The sequence below is a fragment of the Pseudophryne corroboree genome, chromosome 7, assembly GCF_028390025.1.
Source record: "Pseudophryne corroboree isolate aPseCor3 chromosome 7, aPseCor3.hap2, whole genome shotgun sequence".
Classification (NCBI taxonomy): domain Eukaryota; kingdom Metazoa; phylum Chordata; class Amphibia; order Anura; family Myobatrachidae; genus Pseudophryne; species Pseudophryne corroboree.
Genome location: NC_086450.1, coordinates 379,392,882 through 379,413,414, shown reverse-complemented (window position 1 = coordinate 379,413,414; position 20,533 = coordinate 379,392,882). Strand labels below are relative to the sequence as shown.

Sequence of the window (20,533 nt, the reverse complement as noted above, 5' to 3'; positions counted from 1 at the left end):
ATGTTCCTTCTCCATCCAGGGAACAGTTGCTCACACACAATTAATCCAGCAAATTCCAAATACACAGCAATGCTATTTTAATGGGGTTGACATCATTAATACATCATGTTGGGGGACATATAACACTGTATTCACTGGTTGTGCTGCCAGAGGCAGAGCAGTACATGGCGAGAACATGCAAAGACACTTCTGTTTACAACATGGATAGGATAGCCGATGAGACACATACAGTTCTCCACTCCACCTTTTCAGCTATTCCACAAACACTCTGATTATTATAAAATAATTTAACAATATACAAGGATTCTGTGTATGGTTTATACATTAAAAGGTGGATTTTATTTTTATGTACTGTTCACCCTTCTCTGGCAGGTGAGGGGTTGAAAAAATGAGCATATTATACTGAAACTTCAAATGCCTATAGCTGCATAAATCCTTCATGTAATGAAATAAAAAAATATTAAAAAATATATTTCTGTTTATTAATACCAATAATGTAAGAAGTAATGCCTTTTATGCACTTATTTTGTTGAGTTTAGGGTTTATATGTTGTTTTTGACATATATACTGTACACTGCAGTTGTTTTAAAACAAAAACGCACTTGGATTTTTCTTAAACAGTAAATTATAAGTTATTGTAAACACAAGATTGTGTTTGTTGCATTATAGGTAATGTTTTATTCTAAAGTGGGTATCCAATTATCTGCGACAGTGCCGTGGTATAGAAAAGCGGGGGGTTTTCACAATTTTTATTTTATCACCCCTATCCAATTACCTTGCACAAAAAAACCCGTTCTTTGTGTAAAAATACATAGGTCCTGCGAAAAGTCGCGGAACTATGTATTTTCGCGGCACTTATGATCGCCTTAGACATGCATCAGGGCTAATTGGATAGCCCCCGGTGAATCCATTATCTACGGTAAATTGCCACGGATAATTGGATACCCTCTAAATGCTGTACTTGACTTCCTTGAAATGTGGGGAGTTTGAGGTAGTATAGTTGGATAGACCACACATAAGTGTGGATGTATCTGTAGTCAAGCAGGATAGCTACAGTATGGGTATTATTTAATAATATGGAGCAAAAAGCAAGGGTTGCTGTAAACCCACAGCAGCTAATCAGATGTTCGCTTTTAGTAGGCTGACTCCACAAAACTTACAGCTGATTGGCTGCATTGCATTCTCTTTGCATCTTTTTGTTAAATATACCCAATTTGCTGTAATTAGCATCTGTCGTTGTGTGATGATTTTCTCAAACGAGTGTATGAAGGCTTGGCATTGTAACCACATTCCTAAGATAAAACGCCAAGGAGAGGGCAAATCAGGCAAATAACATGGAGGATATAGCAGTATACCTTTGATCAGACTTAAGATTTTGCACCTTATTTGTCTGATTGACACCATGTTAATGTATTAATCTTTTATATTTGATGTCTGTCTGGCTTCTCGGAGTGATCTAGTCCTTGAGAATTGACTAATGCAGGCCATACATCTAACTAGAAATTCTGCAAAGATTACTGTAGACTCCGATAATCTTCAATTTCCAGGAGGACAGGCAAAATCCTACATGTTAAAAATCTCTGGCTCCCCAATTGTGATCATTTTGGGTCGGAATCAGTGAATAGAGGATTTCCAAAATATTGGAGTTTGCCTGATGCCTGTCACAGTCATCGGCAAAATAGGAAATTGCCCAAATTAATTTTGTATTTATGGGCCCCATTTACAATGGATAGAATATGTAACTGTTTCATGTGTGTCCTTTTACAATTTGCAAAAGATGTGGTGTGCATAGTTTTATCTGGTCGACAGCTCTGAAACGAAATATATCTTACTTGGGTGGACTGCTGATATGTGTGTCTTATACATGCCTATTGAAGATGATGTGAGCTGTGCATCTCATGTGTTTTGTATTTTATTACATGGTTTGCTGCTTGCATGCGCAATTAGCCTTTAGTCATTTTATAATAATCAGGAATGTCTAATACACTTGTTGAGTGTGCCCATAATGTTAATTTCCAACAACTGGGATGGGAAATGAAGGGTAATTTGTGTGTGTATCTGTACAGGTGAAATACAGTTGTAATGGACAGTGATGAGATACACTTGTAGTCCAACTCTCACCATCCCTGGACAATTACACGCCCTGTCCTTCATTATTTGTTAGGATTAAAATGTCAGTAAACTCCCATATTATTACTTGTACAAGAGCTACAAAGATCCTCTCAAACGTGTTACCTGTGTTTTTTTTTTTTTTTCGTTTAGTAGTCAAACTATAGAAAGCTTGTTGCATATATTAGAAAAAGGAATTCACTTCACACTGTGTTAATGAGAAATTACAATAGAATGCTTTTCTATAGTATCAAAGTGCTTTGTAGTTTCTTCGGTAGAACAGTTAACCTCAAGGTTTAATGTCTTCATCTATCTTTGCCTATAAAACTTTGCAAAGAAAGGTCTTGGCTTAATTGATGAGTTAAATTCAATCAAGGTGCCTCCTGACAGATATGTGGATGGGTCTTTTGGGCTGTAGATTAAGTGTAGGTCATTTTATGTTATCATAAGGTTGACCCACAACTGACCGACACCAATCAAGGTACAACTCCAGCTAATCTATCATCAGCATCATGTAGGATATGGTTCCAGTTCTAGGGCACCACACCACTTTAGTGTGTTAGCGCAAATATCAAACATGTCTGTAAATACCAGCCTCTATAACTAATTAGAATTAAATAGGAACAGATGATCACGTGACATGCAGTATGATATTTGCTGCGTGGTCATGCCTAAGACTCATGTCTGAAACAATAGCAGCCGCCCTTTAATACTCTACAGAGTACACAGTCCGTTCGATGGGGAACAGCTTCACCGTTCTACCACCCATAGCTGTATTTTAAGTCATCACCTGCTGGACCACCGTGTGTTCATGTGCACATCCCTGGTTTCCACAGTGCAGTTTTTTAAGCAACCTCTGTAACTTGCTGTGAAAGTTTTTGTTAATGTGTCTGTGTAATAGAGGTATGACAAAGCTGCTTGAAAAGGCCAAAAAGCTAGACATGCCCTCAATGAAGTGAAATGTTCTCATGAAGTTGCGGTCGGTGGACTTGACATGAACGTCTGTAAAAGTATTTACCATCAGGGTAGCGTAGTACGGCGTCCATAAAATAAACTGTGTGCAAACAGTTGCAATTAAAAGGCGGTGCACTGATGGGTCTAGCCTCCCGCTGTCCTGGTCCAGAGGCGTGGCTTCTCTTCGCATCTGCAGGATGAGAATCAAAGCGTATAAAACAGCGAGAACTGGCACCACATATCCAATCAGCACCATGATGGCATCAGCTGCCTCCCTGTTCTGCATCTTGGAGCACTCAATGATTTTGGTGGAGACATGATTGCAGATGTAGAAGAGGAGAGACGAGAAGCTGGTCAGCACCGCACCTCCCCAGATGAAGCCACACACATGCTTTGTGTTGTAGACACTTGACATGTAAGTTCTTGGTAGGGCACATTCTATGTAATAGTCCAGACTGAGCAACGTTGTGGAATACATAATCACCAAAGACGAAACGTTAAAGAGAATGAGCAAAGTGATGTAAACTTCCTTGCCAAAGCTCCATAGTGACCACTTGGTGTACTCTGGTCCTAGAAGGTACACGGGGGCCACTGCATTAATGATAATCCCAGCGATCGCAATGTTCACAAAATAGACATCTGGCATAGTCATAGTCGATTTGTTATACAGGTTAACCAGCACAAGCTGTACATTGTAGCAGAGACCAGTCGGAAAGCAAATGATGAGGTAGAAGATGGAGAAGACGAAGAGTACAAGGTGGAAATCATGGCACAGACGCTGGTCTTGGCTGTTGTCAGTATAATTAAAATCTTCGCAACTCCACATAGTGATTCCAGTCGACTGCTGATTAGCTGGTCACCAGCTGAGCTGTGGGGGGAAAAGAAATGACAGTCGGTTAATAATCGTTTGTGTGTACCAGAGTAATCGTGAGTGCACAGATCTCATCCTGTGTGATGCGCAAACAAGGTTCTACCCGGTACTGAACTCGTATCATCCCATTAAAGCCTCTTCCTGTCTTTTCTGTAAGGCTGGCAGTTTTAATTGTGCAAATTTGTCTGCTGGCGAAAATGATTCATCATTTGGTCATTACTGATAATTACACAGGAAAACAGTTCGATATACACTCTAAAGGGAAATAATCTTCCGCTGATTTTTTTCAACACATTTATTTTAATGGAAACTTATTCCGGTAGTAAGTAGTAGAGCAGTCATTACAAATATATAACTAGACATAACAAATATTGAAAGGGATCATATTAAAACATAGCGTGTGTTTTTTTTTTCTTGGAGAGACACGTTATTAATGTACGTGTTAACACAATATAAACATCATTTCTTATCTCAGAAATGTAATATATAGGATCCACATGACATTTCTAATTTACTTCCATCACTGTCACTAATTAGCTAAACATTTCAGCTGCTGTATCGTAGTCTAGTGCAGGGAAGCGCAACCTGTTTCTCTTGAGCCGTAGTAGAACTGCACGTCCCAGCACAACCTACCAGCCTTCCCAAGCAGTTGCCACAGGCTGCCCAAGTGTGTAGTAGAGTCTGTCAGTCAGGGACTAACAAATGTTGTAGTACAATGTACATGTATGGAAAACACACCTTTTCTTGTTAAATCCTTTGTATTTCTGTCTTATAAAGCATTGTGTCAGTAGCCTATAGACATATAATTGTGAGAGATTGAATTATGCATCAACATAAATAATTGATGCGTGCTAGGAAACCTGTGCCATGCGATCTCTCTGACGAATGAGGAGCCTGCTGCCTTCCAACAACTCAACTGAAGCGATGATGACCCATATGCAATTCTTCTCGTCCCTTCAGTTGAAACATTAGTGCATTACGCAAGTGAATGATGCCAGTTTAAGTGAGAGAGGCAAATATGAAAGAACATTTAGTCACAAATTAATTGAAAGTTAGTGGTAGAAATGATTAAAAGACGGAGTGGCATGAGTAATCATTTAACCAAAAAAAAATGTAGTACATATTAAGATTTGTGGAAATAATCGTCCTTGTGTCAACTTTACCCATTGTGTTAAAGCCCAAGTTGTCCTCACAGTGATTGTGCCTTGAATACCATAAGATGCCTATAAAACACATACCCCATATTGATTAATGTAGCAGTCAGGGTCTCCGTAGTTTTTATGCCGCTAGTCTAAAGCTCCTTTCAGTCTGACATTAAAATCTTTGACCCACCACGTAACTTGTAGTGTTTTGTCCGGTCATAAAATCCACCAAATAATTATTTTTCAGTGGCAATGAAAGTAAAACATTAAAAGGAACCTAACCCATTAACTTGTATGTATGAGAAGTACTGGGCATCCAAGATTTGCTGCGGATTAAAAGGTCATGTCCGTGAAAGTAGGACACACGAGGCCTATATTAATTATCGCCATTGGCCACCATGCATAACTTGGTGCTGCTTTAGATCACCCTCTGTGTCCTTTCCACAGTGTTTACCTTTGACTGGATACCTAACCCTGGCATAGATTACAGCAGTTGCCTTCCCGTGCGTTTGTAGGTTCCTGGGTAACGTTACCACTGCTTTTGGGACTGTACTTAAAATCTGTGGCATCAGGAATGGTCGAGGACCTGAATCCCAAATAAATGACATCCTACACAATGTTTCAGCTACGTAATGAGCATGTGACCTGGGCTCAAACCTTAGTGTTATATTAATGGTAACTCGGCCATCAGAAAGCACAGCCAAACCTATCTAAAGATAGGTATACACATGACAGATTATAGAAACAATCCTCTTGTTATCCTGAGAGCTAAAACAATCCAGAGAGCATCCGAACGACAAATGTCCCTAAAGAGCGTTTAGGTAATGTTTTTAAATGCACTTAATACGCCATGCGGAGCGAGATACCCGATACGAGCGGTATAGCGTAGGGACTTTTTCTTTAAATCTGCATCTTATTCGCACCGCAGATGCCACAAAATACCACTCGGTCTGTACCAGAGACACCCGGCTGCGACTTAAATCACACGGAAATTAGTTTTAAACATACAAATTTGCAGATGAAGCACCACAGAACTTGGCATGAGAAAAAGCTGTGGCCGCTGCATCGTTGCACTTTGCATACATATTCAGACTCATTTGCACGCAGATGTCCAACAGTCACATGTTAAATTAATCACTGCAGTCTCTGTAAGCGGTTTTGCCGCATCCGTTGTTTAATTTATGCGCTAAAATGCACATTTATGTGAAAGACATTCGGCGCAATCCAAGTCGCATGGGATCTTGTGCACCACAAAGGGCTATTTGGCGCAATTGTGCTAACAGTGTGTGAGGACACATCTGTATGTCAGACAGTCTCTACACACTGCATTTGCAGCACGATACCACCTCATTGGTCCCAACAAACATCATGCAGCAGTCCAGATGTTGGGAGTAGACCTGACTGGTATTGGAACAACTGTCAGCCCTGAGTGCTGTGTACACACTGCGCAGTAATCGGACCGGGCAGCTGAGAATGAGCTGTTCGTCCTGATGATTGAGCAGTGTGTTCCCAGTTTAAGTCTTGTAGCACAGTACAATGTGTAGCGATCTTCACTGCATGGAATCGTCAGGATGATTACCAAACATGTTTGATAACCAAATGAAACGATTCCAACAGTGTTTCTGCCGCTTTCAACATTGATCGATTATCGTTCTGAACAATAATCGTTCAAAACGGTCGTGCATCTGCCAGTTCTGAACGATAATCGTTCAGTGCATGGCCGGCTTAAGTGAATGGTAAAGCCTGACTCGATGTAACATCACATACTGTACTTATTACACATTTACACACAGAACAGAAAATATGCAAGATTTCCTTAAAATATGACCTTGGTTACAGAAACAATGGCCTTCTATCTATCCATCCTCACTCAATAAGCCAGCCCAATGACAGGTTATCACTACAGTTTGAAAGTAATGTATTATGATCTACAGTATCTTACAATCCATCAAGACAAAAGAAAAAATACACACAACACAAACCTATTATAGACAGTCTGGTAAAAGAGTGAATTTGCTGTATGATCAGATGAATGTCTTACCTGTCGCTACTGAACACAATCCTTGAGCAGCTCTATAAGAATGACCAACGTGCTGGCAGGCAGGAGTCTGACAAGACGCTCCTGACCTTACTTAAGCAGCGAAGGATTTTAAAGTGAATTCCAGTGACCATAGTTATTAACGAGCTCCTACCTTTCACTGCACATTCCTCCTGCTAGAAAGGCTTCGCAGTGAAGTTGGTAAGTATCATATAGGAAGGAAGTGAACACATTTCCTGAGTAATGCTTCTCTCTCTCTTTCGGCGCTGTAGTGACCTGGCTGCTGCATGGCCGTGGTGAAATACAGTGTCCGCACGTTCTGCACTTGTTTTCCAGCCTGTACTCTGATCAGAAAGTTTCAGCTACACTTGGCAGGCTGGCTCAGCCACTCCCTACTGACTGTTTACAGGAGTAGAGAATGGTTTTCAGAGTGATACGCAGTGATGAGATTACAGTAGGAGACAGACACGCAGGTGCCTGATGCTCTCAGGGCTCTTTTCATGTCCTCTCACCCATTTCCTGCCAGGGAATTGTGCAGCACACACATCACAGAGACATCCCAAGTACCATAGTTGAAGCATCCACAAAGAGCACTGATCTGAAAGGTTACTAAGCATAAAATGCGCGTCGTGTAGAACACATTCTGCAGTGCGAATGTTTGCAAATATACATGTAACGTTTAAGGGCTGATGGTAGTTCACATGAGCCTGAAATGTATATAGGTAACTTGGTGAAGATAAATAACAAGCCACTGATAGTGTTTCTCCGAAGTGTAATACCCCTTTTCCACCAAAATGCCAGGACCTAACCGGTATTTTGAACACGGTTGTAATCTGTGTCAGCTGGGTTAGACCCGGGTTATTGATGGGTCTTCTTTCTAGCAGCACTTGGAGATTACATAATCTCCCAGCGCCAGTGACCCAGCTCTCCATGGGCTACCCGGGTCGGTGCCGGGTTCGAACCTGGTAGTTAACAGGTTCGGATTCCCAGGTAACGCGACCCAGGTAGAGTTCACTACTATCGCAAACACAGAAACAGGGACAGGCAGAGATCACTACCATCACAGATCCAGATAATAGGGACAGGCAGAGATCACTACCATCACAGATCCAGAAAACAGGGACAGGCAGAGATCACTACCATCTCAGACACAGGAACAGGCAGAGATCACTACCATCCCAGAAACAGGGACAGGCAGCGATCACTACCATCTCAGATCCAGAAAACAGGGACAGGCAGAGATTACTACCATCTCAGACGCAGAAACAGGGACAGGCAGAGATCACTAACATTGCAGAAACAGGGACAGGCAGAGATCACTACCATCGCAGATCCAGAAACAGGGACAGGCAGAGATCACTACCATCTCAGACGCAGAAACAGGCACAGGCAGAGATCACTACCATCCCAGAAACAGGGACAGGCAGCGATCACTACCATCTCAGACCCAGAAAACAGGGACAGGTAGAGATCACTACCATCGCAGACACAGAAACAGGGACAGGCAGAGATCACTAACATTGCAGAAACAGGGACAGGTAGAGATCACTACCATCACAGAAACAGGGACAGGCAGAGATCACTACAATCTCAGAAACAGGGACAGGCAGAGATCACTACCATCTCAGATCCAGAAACAGGGACAGGCAGAGATCACTACCATCACAGATCCAGAAACAGAAACAAGCAGAGATCACTACCATCACAGATCCAGAAACAGGGACAGGCAGAGATCACTACCATCTCAGACATAGGAACAGGCAGAGATCACTACCATCACAGATCCAGAAACAGGGACAGGCAGAGATCACTACCATCACAGATGCAGAAACAGGAACAAGCAGAGATCACTACCATCACAAATTCAGGGACAGGCAGAGATCACTACCATCACAGATCCAGAAACAGGGACAGGCAGAGATCACTACCATCACAGATCCAGAAACAAGCAGAGATCACTACCATCACAGATCCAGAAACAGGGACAGGCAGAGATCACTACCATCTCAGACATAGGAACAGGCAGAGATCACTACCATCACAGATCCAGAAACAGGGACAGGCAGAGATCACTACCATCACAGATGCAGAAACAGGAACAAGCAGAGATCACTACCATCACAGATTCAGAAACAGGGACAGGCAGAGATCACTACCATCTCAGACATAGGAACAGGCAGAGATCACTACCATCACAGATCCAGAAACAGGGACAGGCAGAGATCACTACCATCTCAGACACAGGAACAGGCAGAGATCACTACCATCACAGATCCAGAAACAGGGACAGGCAGAGATCACTACCATCACAGATCCAGAAACAGAAACAAGCAGAGATCACTACCATCACAGATCCAGAAACAGGGACAGGCAGAGATCACTACCATCTCAGACATAGTAAACAGGCAGAGATCACTACCATCACAGATCCAGAAACAGGGACAGGCAGAGATTACTACCATCTCAGACCCAGAAACAGGGACAGGCAGAGATCACTACCATCCCAGAAACAGGGACAGGCAGAGATCACTACCATCACAGATCCAGAAACAGGGACAGGCAGAGATCACTACCATCACAGATGCAGAAACAGGGACAGGCAGAGATCACTACCATCTCAGACACAGGAACGGGCAGAGATCACTACCATCACAGATCCAGAAACAGGGACAGGCAGAGATTACTACCATCTCAGACCCAGAAACAGGGACAGGCAGAGATCACTACCATCCCAGAAACAGGGACAGGCAGAGATCACTACCATCCCAGAAACAGGGACAGGCAGAGATCACTACCATCCCAGAAACAGGGACAGGCAGAGATCACTACCATCGCAGACACAGAAACAGGGACAGGCAGAGATCATTACCATCACAGATCCAGAAAACAGGGACAGGCAGAGATCACTACCATCTCAGATGCAGAAACAGGAACAAGCAGAGATCACTACCATCACTGATCCAGAAACAGGGACAGGCAGAGATCACTACCATCACAGATGCAGAAACAGGGACAGGCAGAGATCACTACCATCTCAGACACAGGAACAGGCAGAGATCACTACCATCACAGATCCAGAAACAGGGACAGGCAGAGATTACTACCATCTCAGACCCAGAAACAGGGACAGGCAGAGATCACTACCATCCCAGAAACAGGGACAGGCAGAGATCACTACCATCCCAGAAACAGGGACAGGCAGAGATCACTACCATCCCAGAAACAGGGACAGGCAGAGATCACTACCATCGCAGACACAGAAACAGGGACAGGCAGAGATCACTACCATCGCAGATCCAGAAAACAGGGACAGGCAGAGATCACTACCATCTCAGATGCAGAAACAGGAACAAGCAGAGATCACTACCATCACAGAACCAGAAACAGGGACAGGCAGAGATCACTACCATCACAGATGCAGAAACAGGGACAGGCAGAGATCACTACCATCTCAGACACAGGAACAGGCAGAGATCACTACCATCACAGATCCAGAAACAGGGACAGGCAGAGGTCACTACCATCACAGATGCAGAAACAGGAACAAGCAGAGATCACTACCATCACAGATCCAGAAACAGGGACAGGCAGAGATCACTACCATCACAGATGCAGAAACAGGGACAGGCAGAGATCACTACCATCTCAGACACAGGAACAGGCAGAGATCACTACCATCACAGAAACAGGGACAGGCAGAGATTACTACCATCTCAGACCCAGAAACAGGCAGAGATCACTACCATCACATATCCAGAAACAGGGACAGGCAGAGATTACTACCATCTCAGACCCAGAAACAGGGACAGGCAGAGATCACTACCATCCCAGAAACAGGGACAGGCAGAGATCACTACCATCACAGATCCAGAAACAGGGACTGGCAGAGATCACTACCATCACAGATGCAGAAACAGGGACAGGCAGAGATCACTACCATCTCAGACACAGGAACAGGCAGAGATCACTACCATCACAGATCCAGAAACAGGGACAGGCAGAGATTACTACCATCTCAGACCCAGAAACAGGGACAGGCAGAGATCACTACCATCCCAGAAACAGGGACAGGCAGAGATCACTACCATCCCAGAAACAGGGACAGGCAGAGATCACTACCATCCCAGAAACAGGGACAGGCAGAGATCACTACCATCGCAGACACAGAAACAGGGACAGGCAGAGATCACTACCATCTCAAACCCCAGAAAACAGGGACAGGCAGAGATCACTACCATCACAGATCCAGAAAACAGGGACAGGCAGAGATCACTACCATCTCAGACACAGGAACAGGCAGAGATCACTACCATCCCAGAAACAGGGACAGGCAGCGATCACTACCATCTCAGATCCAGAAAACAGGGACAGGCAGAGATTACTACCATCTCAGACGCAGAAACAGGGACAGGCAGAGATCACTAACATTGCAGAAACAGGGACAGGCAGAGATCACTACCATCGCAGATCCAGAAACAGGGACAGGCAGAGATCACTACCATCTCAGATCCAGAAACAGGGACAGGCAGAGATCACTACCATCTCAGACGCAGAAACAGGCACAGGCAGAGATCACTACCATCCCAGAAACAGGGACAGGCAGCGATCACTACCATCTCAGACCCAGAAAACAGGGACAGGTAGAGATCACTACCATCGCAGACACAGAAACAGGGACAGGCAGAGATCACTAACATTGCAGAAACAGGGACAGGTAGAGATCACTACCATCGCAGACACAGAAACAGGGACAGGCAGAGATCACTACCATCTCAGAAACAGGGACAGGCAGAGATCACTACCATCACAGATCCAGAAACAGGAACAAGCAGAGATCACTACCATCACAGATCCAGAAACAGGGACAGGCAGAGATCACTACCATCTCAGACACAGGAACAGGCAGAGATCACTACCATCACAGATCCAGAAACAGGAACAGGCAGAGATCACTACCATCACAGATGCAGAAACAGGAACAAGCAGAGATCACTACCATCACAGATTCAGAAACAGGGACAAGCAGAGATCACTACCATCACAGATCCAGAAACAGGGACAGGCAGAGATCACTACCATCTCAGACACAGGAACAGGCAGAGATCACTACCATCGCAGACACAGAAACAGGGACAGGCAGAGATCACTACCATCTCAAACCCCAGAAAACAGGGACAGGCAGAGATCACTACCATCACAGAAACTGGGACAGGCAGAGATCACTACCATCGCAGAAACTGGGACAGGCAGAGATCACTACCATCGCAGAAACTGGGACAGGCAGAGATCACTACCATCGCAGAAACTGGGACAGGCAGAGATCACTACCATCGCAGAAACTGGGACAGGCAGAGATCACTACCATCCCAGAAACAGGGACAGGCAGAGATCACTACCATCGCAGACACAGAAACAGGGACAGGCAGAGATCACTACCATCACAGATCCAGAAAACAGGGACAGGCAGAGATCACTACCATCTCAGATGCAGAAACAGGAACAAGCAGAGATCACTACCATCACAGATCCAGAAACAGGGACAGGCAGAGATCACTACCATCACAGATGCAGAAACAGGGACAGGCAGAGATCACTACCATCTCAGACACAGGAACAGGCAGAGATCACTACCATCACAGATCCAGAAACAGGGACAGGCAGAGATCACTACCATCACAGATGCAGAAACAGGAACAAGCAGAGATCACTACCATCACAGATCCAGAAACAGGGACAGGCAGAGATTACTACCATCTCAGACCCAGAAACAGGGACAGGCAGAGATCACTACCATCCCAGAAACAGGGACAGGCAGAGATCACTACCATCACAGATCCAGAAACAGGGACAGGCAGAGATCACTACCATCACAGATGCAGAAACAGGGACAGGCAGAGATCACTACCATCTCAGAAACAGGGACAGGTAGAGATCACTACCATCACAGAAACAGGGACAGGCAGAGATCACTACAATCTCAGAAACAGGGACAGGCAGAGATCACTACCATCTCAGATCCAGAAACAGGGACAGGCAGACATCACTACCATCACAGATCCAGAAACAGAAACAAGCAGAGATCACTACCATCACAGATCCAGAAACAGGGACAGGCAGAGATCACTACCATCTCAGACATAGGAACAGGCAGAGATCACTACCATCACAGATCCAGAAACAGGGACAGGCAGAGATCACTACCATCACAGATGCAGAAACAGGAACAAGCAGAGATCACTACCATCTCAAATTCAGGGACAGGCAGAGATCACTACCATCACAGATCCAGAAACAGGGACAGGCAGAGATCACTACCATCTCAGACACAGGAACAGGCAGAGATCACTACCATCACAGATCCAGAAACAGGGACAGGCAGAGATCACTACCATCACAGATCCAGAAACAGAAACAAGCAGAGATCACTACCATCACAGATCCAGAAACAGGGACAGGCAGAGATCACTACCATCTCAGACATAGGAACAGGCAGAGATCACTACCATCACAGATCCAGAAACAGGGACAGGCAGAGATCACTACCATCACAGATGCAGAAACAGGAACAAGCAGAGATCACTACCATCACAGATTCAGAAACAGGGACAGGCAGAGATCACTACCATCTCAGACATAGGAACAGGCAGAGATCACTACCATCACAGATCCAGAAACAGGGACAGGCAGAGATCACTACCATCTCAGACACAGGAACAGGCAGAGATCACTACCATCACAGATCCAGAAACAGGGACAGGCAGAGATCACTACCATCACAGATCCAGAAACAGAAACAAGCAGAGATCACTACCATCACAGATCCAGAAACAGGGACAGGCAGAGATCACTACCATCTCAGACATAGTAAACAGGCAGAGATCACTACCATCACAGATCCAGAAACAGGGACAGGCAGAGATTACTACCATCTCAGACCCAGAAACAGGCAGAGATCACTACCATCACAGATCCAGAAACAGGGACAGGCAGAGATTACTACCATCTCAGACCCAGAAACAGGGACAGGCAGAGATCACTACCATCCCAGAAACAGGGACAGGCAGAGATCACTACCATCACAGATCCAGAAACAGGGACAGGCAGCGATCACTACCATCACAGATGCAGAAACAGGGACAGGCAGAGATCACTACCATCTCAGACACAGGAACAGGCAGAGATCACTACCATCACAGATCCAGAAACAGGGACAGGCAGAGATTACTACCATCTCAGACCCAGAAACAGGGACAGGCAGAGATCACTACCATCCCAGAAACAGGGACAGGCAGAGATCACTACCATCCCAGAAACAGGGACAGGCAGAGATCACTACCATCGCAGACACAGAAACAGGGACAGGCAGAGATCACTACCATCACAGATCCAGAAAACAGGGACAGGCAGAGATCACTACCATCTCAGATGCAGAAACAGGAACAAGCAGAGATCACTACCATCACTGAAACGGGGACAGGCAGAGATCACTACCATCACAGATGCAGAAACAGGGACAGGCAGAGATCACTACCATCTCAGACACAGGAACAGGCAGAGATCACTACCATCACAGATCCAGAAACAGGGACAGGCAGAGATTACTACCATCTCAGACCCAGAAACAGGGACAGGCAGAGATCACTACCATCCCAGAAACAGGGACAGGCAGAGATCACTACCATCCCAGAAACAGGGACAGGCAGAGATCACTACCATCCCAGAAACAGGGACAGGCAGAGATCACTACCATCGCAGACACAGAAACAGGGACAGGCAGAGATCACTACCATCACAGATCCAGAAAACAGGGACAGGCAGAGATCACTACCATCACAGATCCAGAAAACAGGGACAGGCAGAGATCACTACCATCTCAGATGTAGAAACAGGAACAAGCAGAGATCACTACCATCACAGATCCAGAAACAGGGACAGGCAGAGATCACTACCATCACAGATGCAGAAACAGGGACAGGCAGAGATCACTACCATCTCAGACACAGGAACAGGCAGAGATCACTACCATCACAGATCCAGAAACAGGGACAGGCAGAGGTCACTACCATCACAGATGCAGAAACAGGGACAGGCAGAGATAACTACCATCTCAGACCCAGAAACAGGCAGAGATCACTACCATCACATATCCAGAAACAGGGACAGGCAGAGATTACTACCATCTCAGACCCAGAAACAGGGACAGGCAGAGATCACTACCATCCCAGAAACAGGGACAGGCAGAGATCACTACCATCACAGATCCAGAAACAGGGACTGGCAGAGATCACTACCATCACAGATGCAGAAACAGGGACAGGCAGAGATCACTACCATCTCAGACACAGGAACAGGCAGAGATCACTACCATCACAGATCCAGAAACAGGGACAGGCAGAGATTACTACCATCTCAGACCCAGAAACAGGGACAGGCAGAGATCACTACCATCCCAGAAACAGGGACAGGCAGAGATCACTACCATCCCAGAAACAGGGACAGGCAGAGATCACTACCATCCCAGAAACAGGGACAGGCAGAGATCACTACCATCGCAGAAACAGGGACAGGCAGAGATCACTACCATCTCAAACCCCAGAAAACAGGGACAGGCAGAGATCACTACCATCACAGATCCAGAAAACAGGGACAGGCAGAGATCACTACCATCTCAGACACAGGAACAGGCAGAGATCACTACCATCCCAGAAACAGGGACAGGCAGCGATCACTACCATCTCAGATCCAGAAAACAGGGACAGGCAGAGATTACTACCATCTCAGACGCAGAAACAGGGACAGGCAGAGATCACTAACATTGCAGAAACAGGGACAGGCAGAGATCACTACCATCGCAGATCCAGAAACAGGGACAGGCAGAGATCACTACCATCTCAGATCCAGAAACAGGGACAGGCAGAGATCGCTACCATCTCAGACGCAGAAACAGGCACAGGCAGAGATCACTACCATCCCAGAAACAGGGACAGGCAGCGATCACTACCATCTCAGACCCAGAAAACAGGGACAGGTAGAGATCACTACCATCGCAGACACAGAAACAGGGACAGGCAGAGATCACTACCATCTCAGATCCAGAAACAGGGACAGGCAGAGATCACTACCATCACAGATCCAGAAACAGGGACAGGCAGAGATCACTACCATCTCAGACACAGGAACAGGCAGAGATCACTACCATCACAGATCCAGAAACAGGGACAGGCAGAGATCACTACCATCACAGATGCAGAAACAGGAACAAGCAGAGATCACTACCATCACAGATTCAGAAACAGGGACAAGCAGAGATCACTGCCATCACAGATCCAGAAACAGGGACAGGCAGAGATCACTACCATCTCAGACACAGGAACAGGCAGAGATCACTACCATCGCAGACACAGAAACAGGGACAGGCAGAGATCACTACCATCTCAAACCCCAGAAAACAGGGACAGGCAGAGATCACTACCATCACAGAAACTGGGACAGGCAGAGATCACTACCATCGCAGAAACTGGGACAGGCAGAGATCACTACCATCGCAGAAACTGGGACAGGCAGAGATCACTACCATCGCAGAAACTGGGACAGGCAGAGATCACTACCATCGCAGAAACTGGGACAGGCAGAGATCACTACCATCCCAGAAACAGGGACAGGCAGAGATCACTACCATCGCAGACACAGAAACAGGGACAGGCAGAGATCACTACCATCACAGATCCAGAAAACAGGGACAGGCAGAGATCACTACCATCTCAGATGCAGAAACAGGAACAAGCAGATATCACTACCATCACAGATCCGGAAACAGGGACAGGCAGAGATCACTACCATCACAGATTCAGAAACAGGGACAGGCAGAGATCACTACCATCACAGATCCATAAACAGGGACAGGCAGAGATCACTACCATCACAGATGCAGAAACAGGAACAAGCAGAGATCACTACCATCACAGATCCAGAAACAGGGACAGGCAGAGATCACTACCATCACAGATGCAGAAACAGGGACAGGCAGAGATCACTACCATCTCAGACACAGGAACAGGCAGAGATCACTACCATCACAGATCCAGAAACAGGGACAGGCAGAGATTACTGCCATCTCAGACCCAGAAACAGGCAGAGATCACTACCATCACAGATCCAGAAACAGGGACAGGCAGAGATTACTACCATCTCAGACCCAGAAACAGGGACAGGCAGAGATCACTACCATCCCAGAAACAGGGACAGGCAGAGATCACTACCATCACAGATCCAGAAACAGGGACAGGCAGAGATCACTACCATCACAGATGCAGAAACAGGGACAGGCAGAGATCACTACCATCTCAGACACAGGAACAGGCAGAGATCACTACCATCACAGATCCAGAAACAGGGACAGGCAGAGATCACTACCATCCCAGAAACAGGGACAGGCAGAGATCACTACCATCCCAGAAACAGGGACAGGCAGAGATCACTACCATCCCAGAAACAGGGACAGGCAGAGATCACTACCATCGCAGACACAGAAACAGGGACAGGCAGAGATCACTACCATCTCAAACCCCAGAAAACAGGGACAGGCAGAGATCACTACCATCACAGATCCAGAAAACAGGGACAGGCAGAGATCACTACCATCTCAGACACAGGAACAGGCAGAGATCACTACCATCCCAGAAACAGGGACAGGCAGCGATCACTACCATCTCAGATCCAGAAAACAGGGACAGGCAGAGATTACTACCATCTCAGACGCAGAAACAGGGACAGGCAGAGATCACTAACATTGCAGAAACAGGGACAGGCAGAGATCACTACCATCTCAGATCCAGAAACAGGGACAGGCAGAGATCACTACCATCTCAGATCCAGAAACAGGGACAGGCAGAGATCACTACCATCTCAGACGCAGAAACAGGCACAGGCAGAGATCACTACCATCCCAGAAACAGGGACAGGCAGCGATCACTACCATCTCAGACCCAGAAAACAGGGACAGGCAGAGATCACTACCATCGCAGAAACTGGGACAGGCAGAGATCACTACCATCGCAGACACAGGGACAGGCAGAGATCACTACCATCTCAAACCCCAGAAAACAGGGACAGGCAGAGATCACTACCATCTCAAACCCCAGAAAACAGGGACAGGCAGAGATCACTAACATTGCAGAAACAGGGACAGGTAGAGATCACTACCATCGCAGAAACAGGGACAGGTAGAGATCACTACCATCGCAGACACAGAAACAGGGACAGGCAGAGATCACTACAATCTCAGAAACAGGGACAGGCAGAGATCACTACCATCTCAGATCCAGGGACAGGCAGAGATCACTACCATCACAGATCCAGAAACAGGAACAAGCAGAGATCACTACCATCACAGAAACAGGGACAGGCAGAGATCACTACCATCTCAGACACAGGAACAGGCAGAGATCACTACCATCACAGATCCAGAAACCGGGACAGGCAGAGATCACTACCATCACAGATGCAGAAACAGGAACAAGCAGAGATCACTACCATCACAGATTCAGAAACAGGGACAGGCAGAGATCACTACCATCACAGATCCAGAAACAGGGACAGGCAGAGATCACTACCATCTCAGACACAGGAACAGGCAGAGATCACTACCATCACAGATCCAGAAACAGGGACAGGCAGAGATCACTACCATCACAGATGCAGAAACAGGAACAAGCAGAGATCACTACCATCACAGATCCAGAAACAGGGACAGGCAGAGATCACTACCATCACAGATGCAGAAACAGGGACAGGCAGAGATCACTACCATCTCAGACACAGGAACAGGCAGAGATCACTACCATCACAGATCCAGAAACAGGGACAGGCAGAGATTACTACCATCTCAGACCCAGAAACAGGGACAGGCAGAGATCACTACCATCCCAGAAACAGGGACAGGCAGAGATCACTACCATCCCAGAAACAGGGACAGGCAGAGATCACTACCATCGCAGACACAGAAACAGGGACAGGCAGAGATCACTACCATCGCAGACACAGAAACAGGGACAGGCAGAGATCACTACCATCTCAAACCCCAGAAAACAGGGACAGGCAGAGATCACTACCATTGCAGACCCAGAAACTGGGACAGGCAGAGATCACTACCATTGCAGAAACTGGGACAGGCAGAGATCACTACCATCGCAGAAACTGGGACAGGCAGAGATCACTACCATCGCAGAAACTGGGACAGGCAGAGATCACTACCATCGCAGAAACTGGGACAGGCAGAGATCACTACCATCGCAGAAACTGGGACAGGCAGAGATCACTACCATCCCAGAAACAGGGACAGGCAGAGATCACTACCATCGCAGAAACAGGGACAGGTAGAGATCACTACCATCGCAGAAACAGGGACAGGTAGAGATCACTACCATCGCAGACACAGAAACAGGGACAGGCAGAGATCACTACAATCTCAGAAACAGGGACAGGCAGAGATCACTACCATCTCAGATCCAGGGACAGGCAGAGATCACTACCATCACAGATCCAGAAACAGGAACAAGCAGAGATCACTACCATCACAGAAACAGGGACAGGCAGAGATCACTACCATCTCAGACACAGGAACAGGCAGAGATCACTACCATCACAGATCCAGAAACCGGGACAGGCAGAGATCACTACCATCACAGATGCAGAAACAGGAACAAGCAGAGATCACTACCATCACAGATTCAGAAACAGGGACAGGCAGAGATCACTACCATCACAGATCCAGAAACAGGGACAGGCAGAGATCACTACCATCTCAGACACAGGAACAGGCAGAGATCACTACCATCACAGATCCAGAAACAGGGACAGGCAGAGATCACTACCATCACAGATGCAGAAACAGGAACAAGCAGAGATCACTACCATCACAGATCCAGAAACAGGGACAGGCAGAGATCACTACCATCACAGATGCAGAAACAGGGACAGGCAGAGATCACTACCATCTCAGACACAGGAACAGGCAGAGATCACTACCATCACAGATCCAGAAACAGGACAGGCAGAGATTACTACCATCTCAGACCCAGAAACAGGGACAGGCAGAGATCACTACCATCCCAGAAACAGGGACAGGCAGAGATCACTACCATCCCAGAAACAGGGACAGGCAGAGATCACTACCATCGCAGACACAGAAACAGGGACAGGCAGAGATCACTACCATCGCAGACACAGAAACAGGGACAGGCAGAGATCACTACCATCTCAAACCCCAGAAAACAGGGACAGGCAGAGATCACTACCATTGCAGACCCAGAAACTGGGACAGGCAGAGATCACTACCATTGCAGAAACTGGGACAGGCAGAGATCACTACCATCGCAGAAACTGGGACAGGCAGAGATCACTACCATCGCAGAAACTGGG

The 20,533-nt window shown here is 46.3% G+C and overlaps 2 protein-coding genes across 7 annotated transcripts in view; one reads left to right on the top strand and one right to left on the bottom strand.

Annotated features, from left to right (window-relative positions):
* C7H7orf50 (chromosome 7 C7orf50 homolog) overlaps nt 1-20,533 on the top strand; it is a 671,077-nt gene that overhangs the window by 441,875 nt on the left and 208,669 nt on the right. The gene's annotated exons all lie outside the window — the stretch shown is intronic.
* Nucleotides 54-20,533, bottom strand: part of GPR146 (G protein-coupled receptor 146) — a 64,037-nt gene continuing 43,557 nt past the window's right edge. Inside the window, exons 1-2 of one of the 3 annotated variants that reach the window (XM_063934549.1) lie at nt 7,269-7,443; nt 54-3,931 (exon numbers count right to left, since the gene is read on the bottom strand). In XM_063934549.1, the coding sequence (XP_063790619.1) occupies nt 2,888-3,889 (1,002 nt within the window). In that variant the 5' untranslated portion in view covers nt 3,890-3,931; nt 7,269-7,443 and the 3' untranslated portion in view covers nt 54-2,887. The other 2 variants (XM_063934548.1, XM_063934547.1) reach the window with 2 other exon arrangements.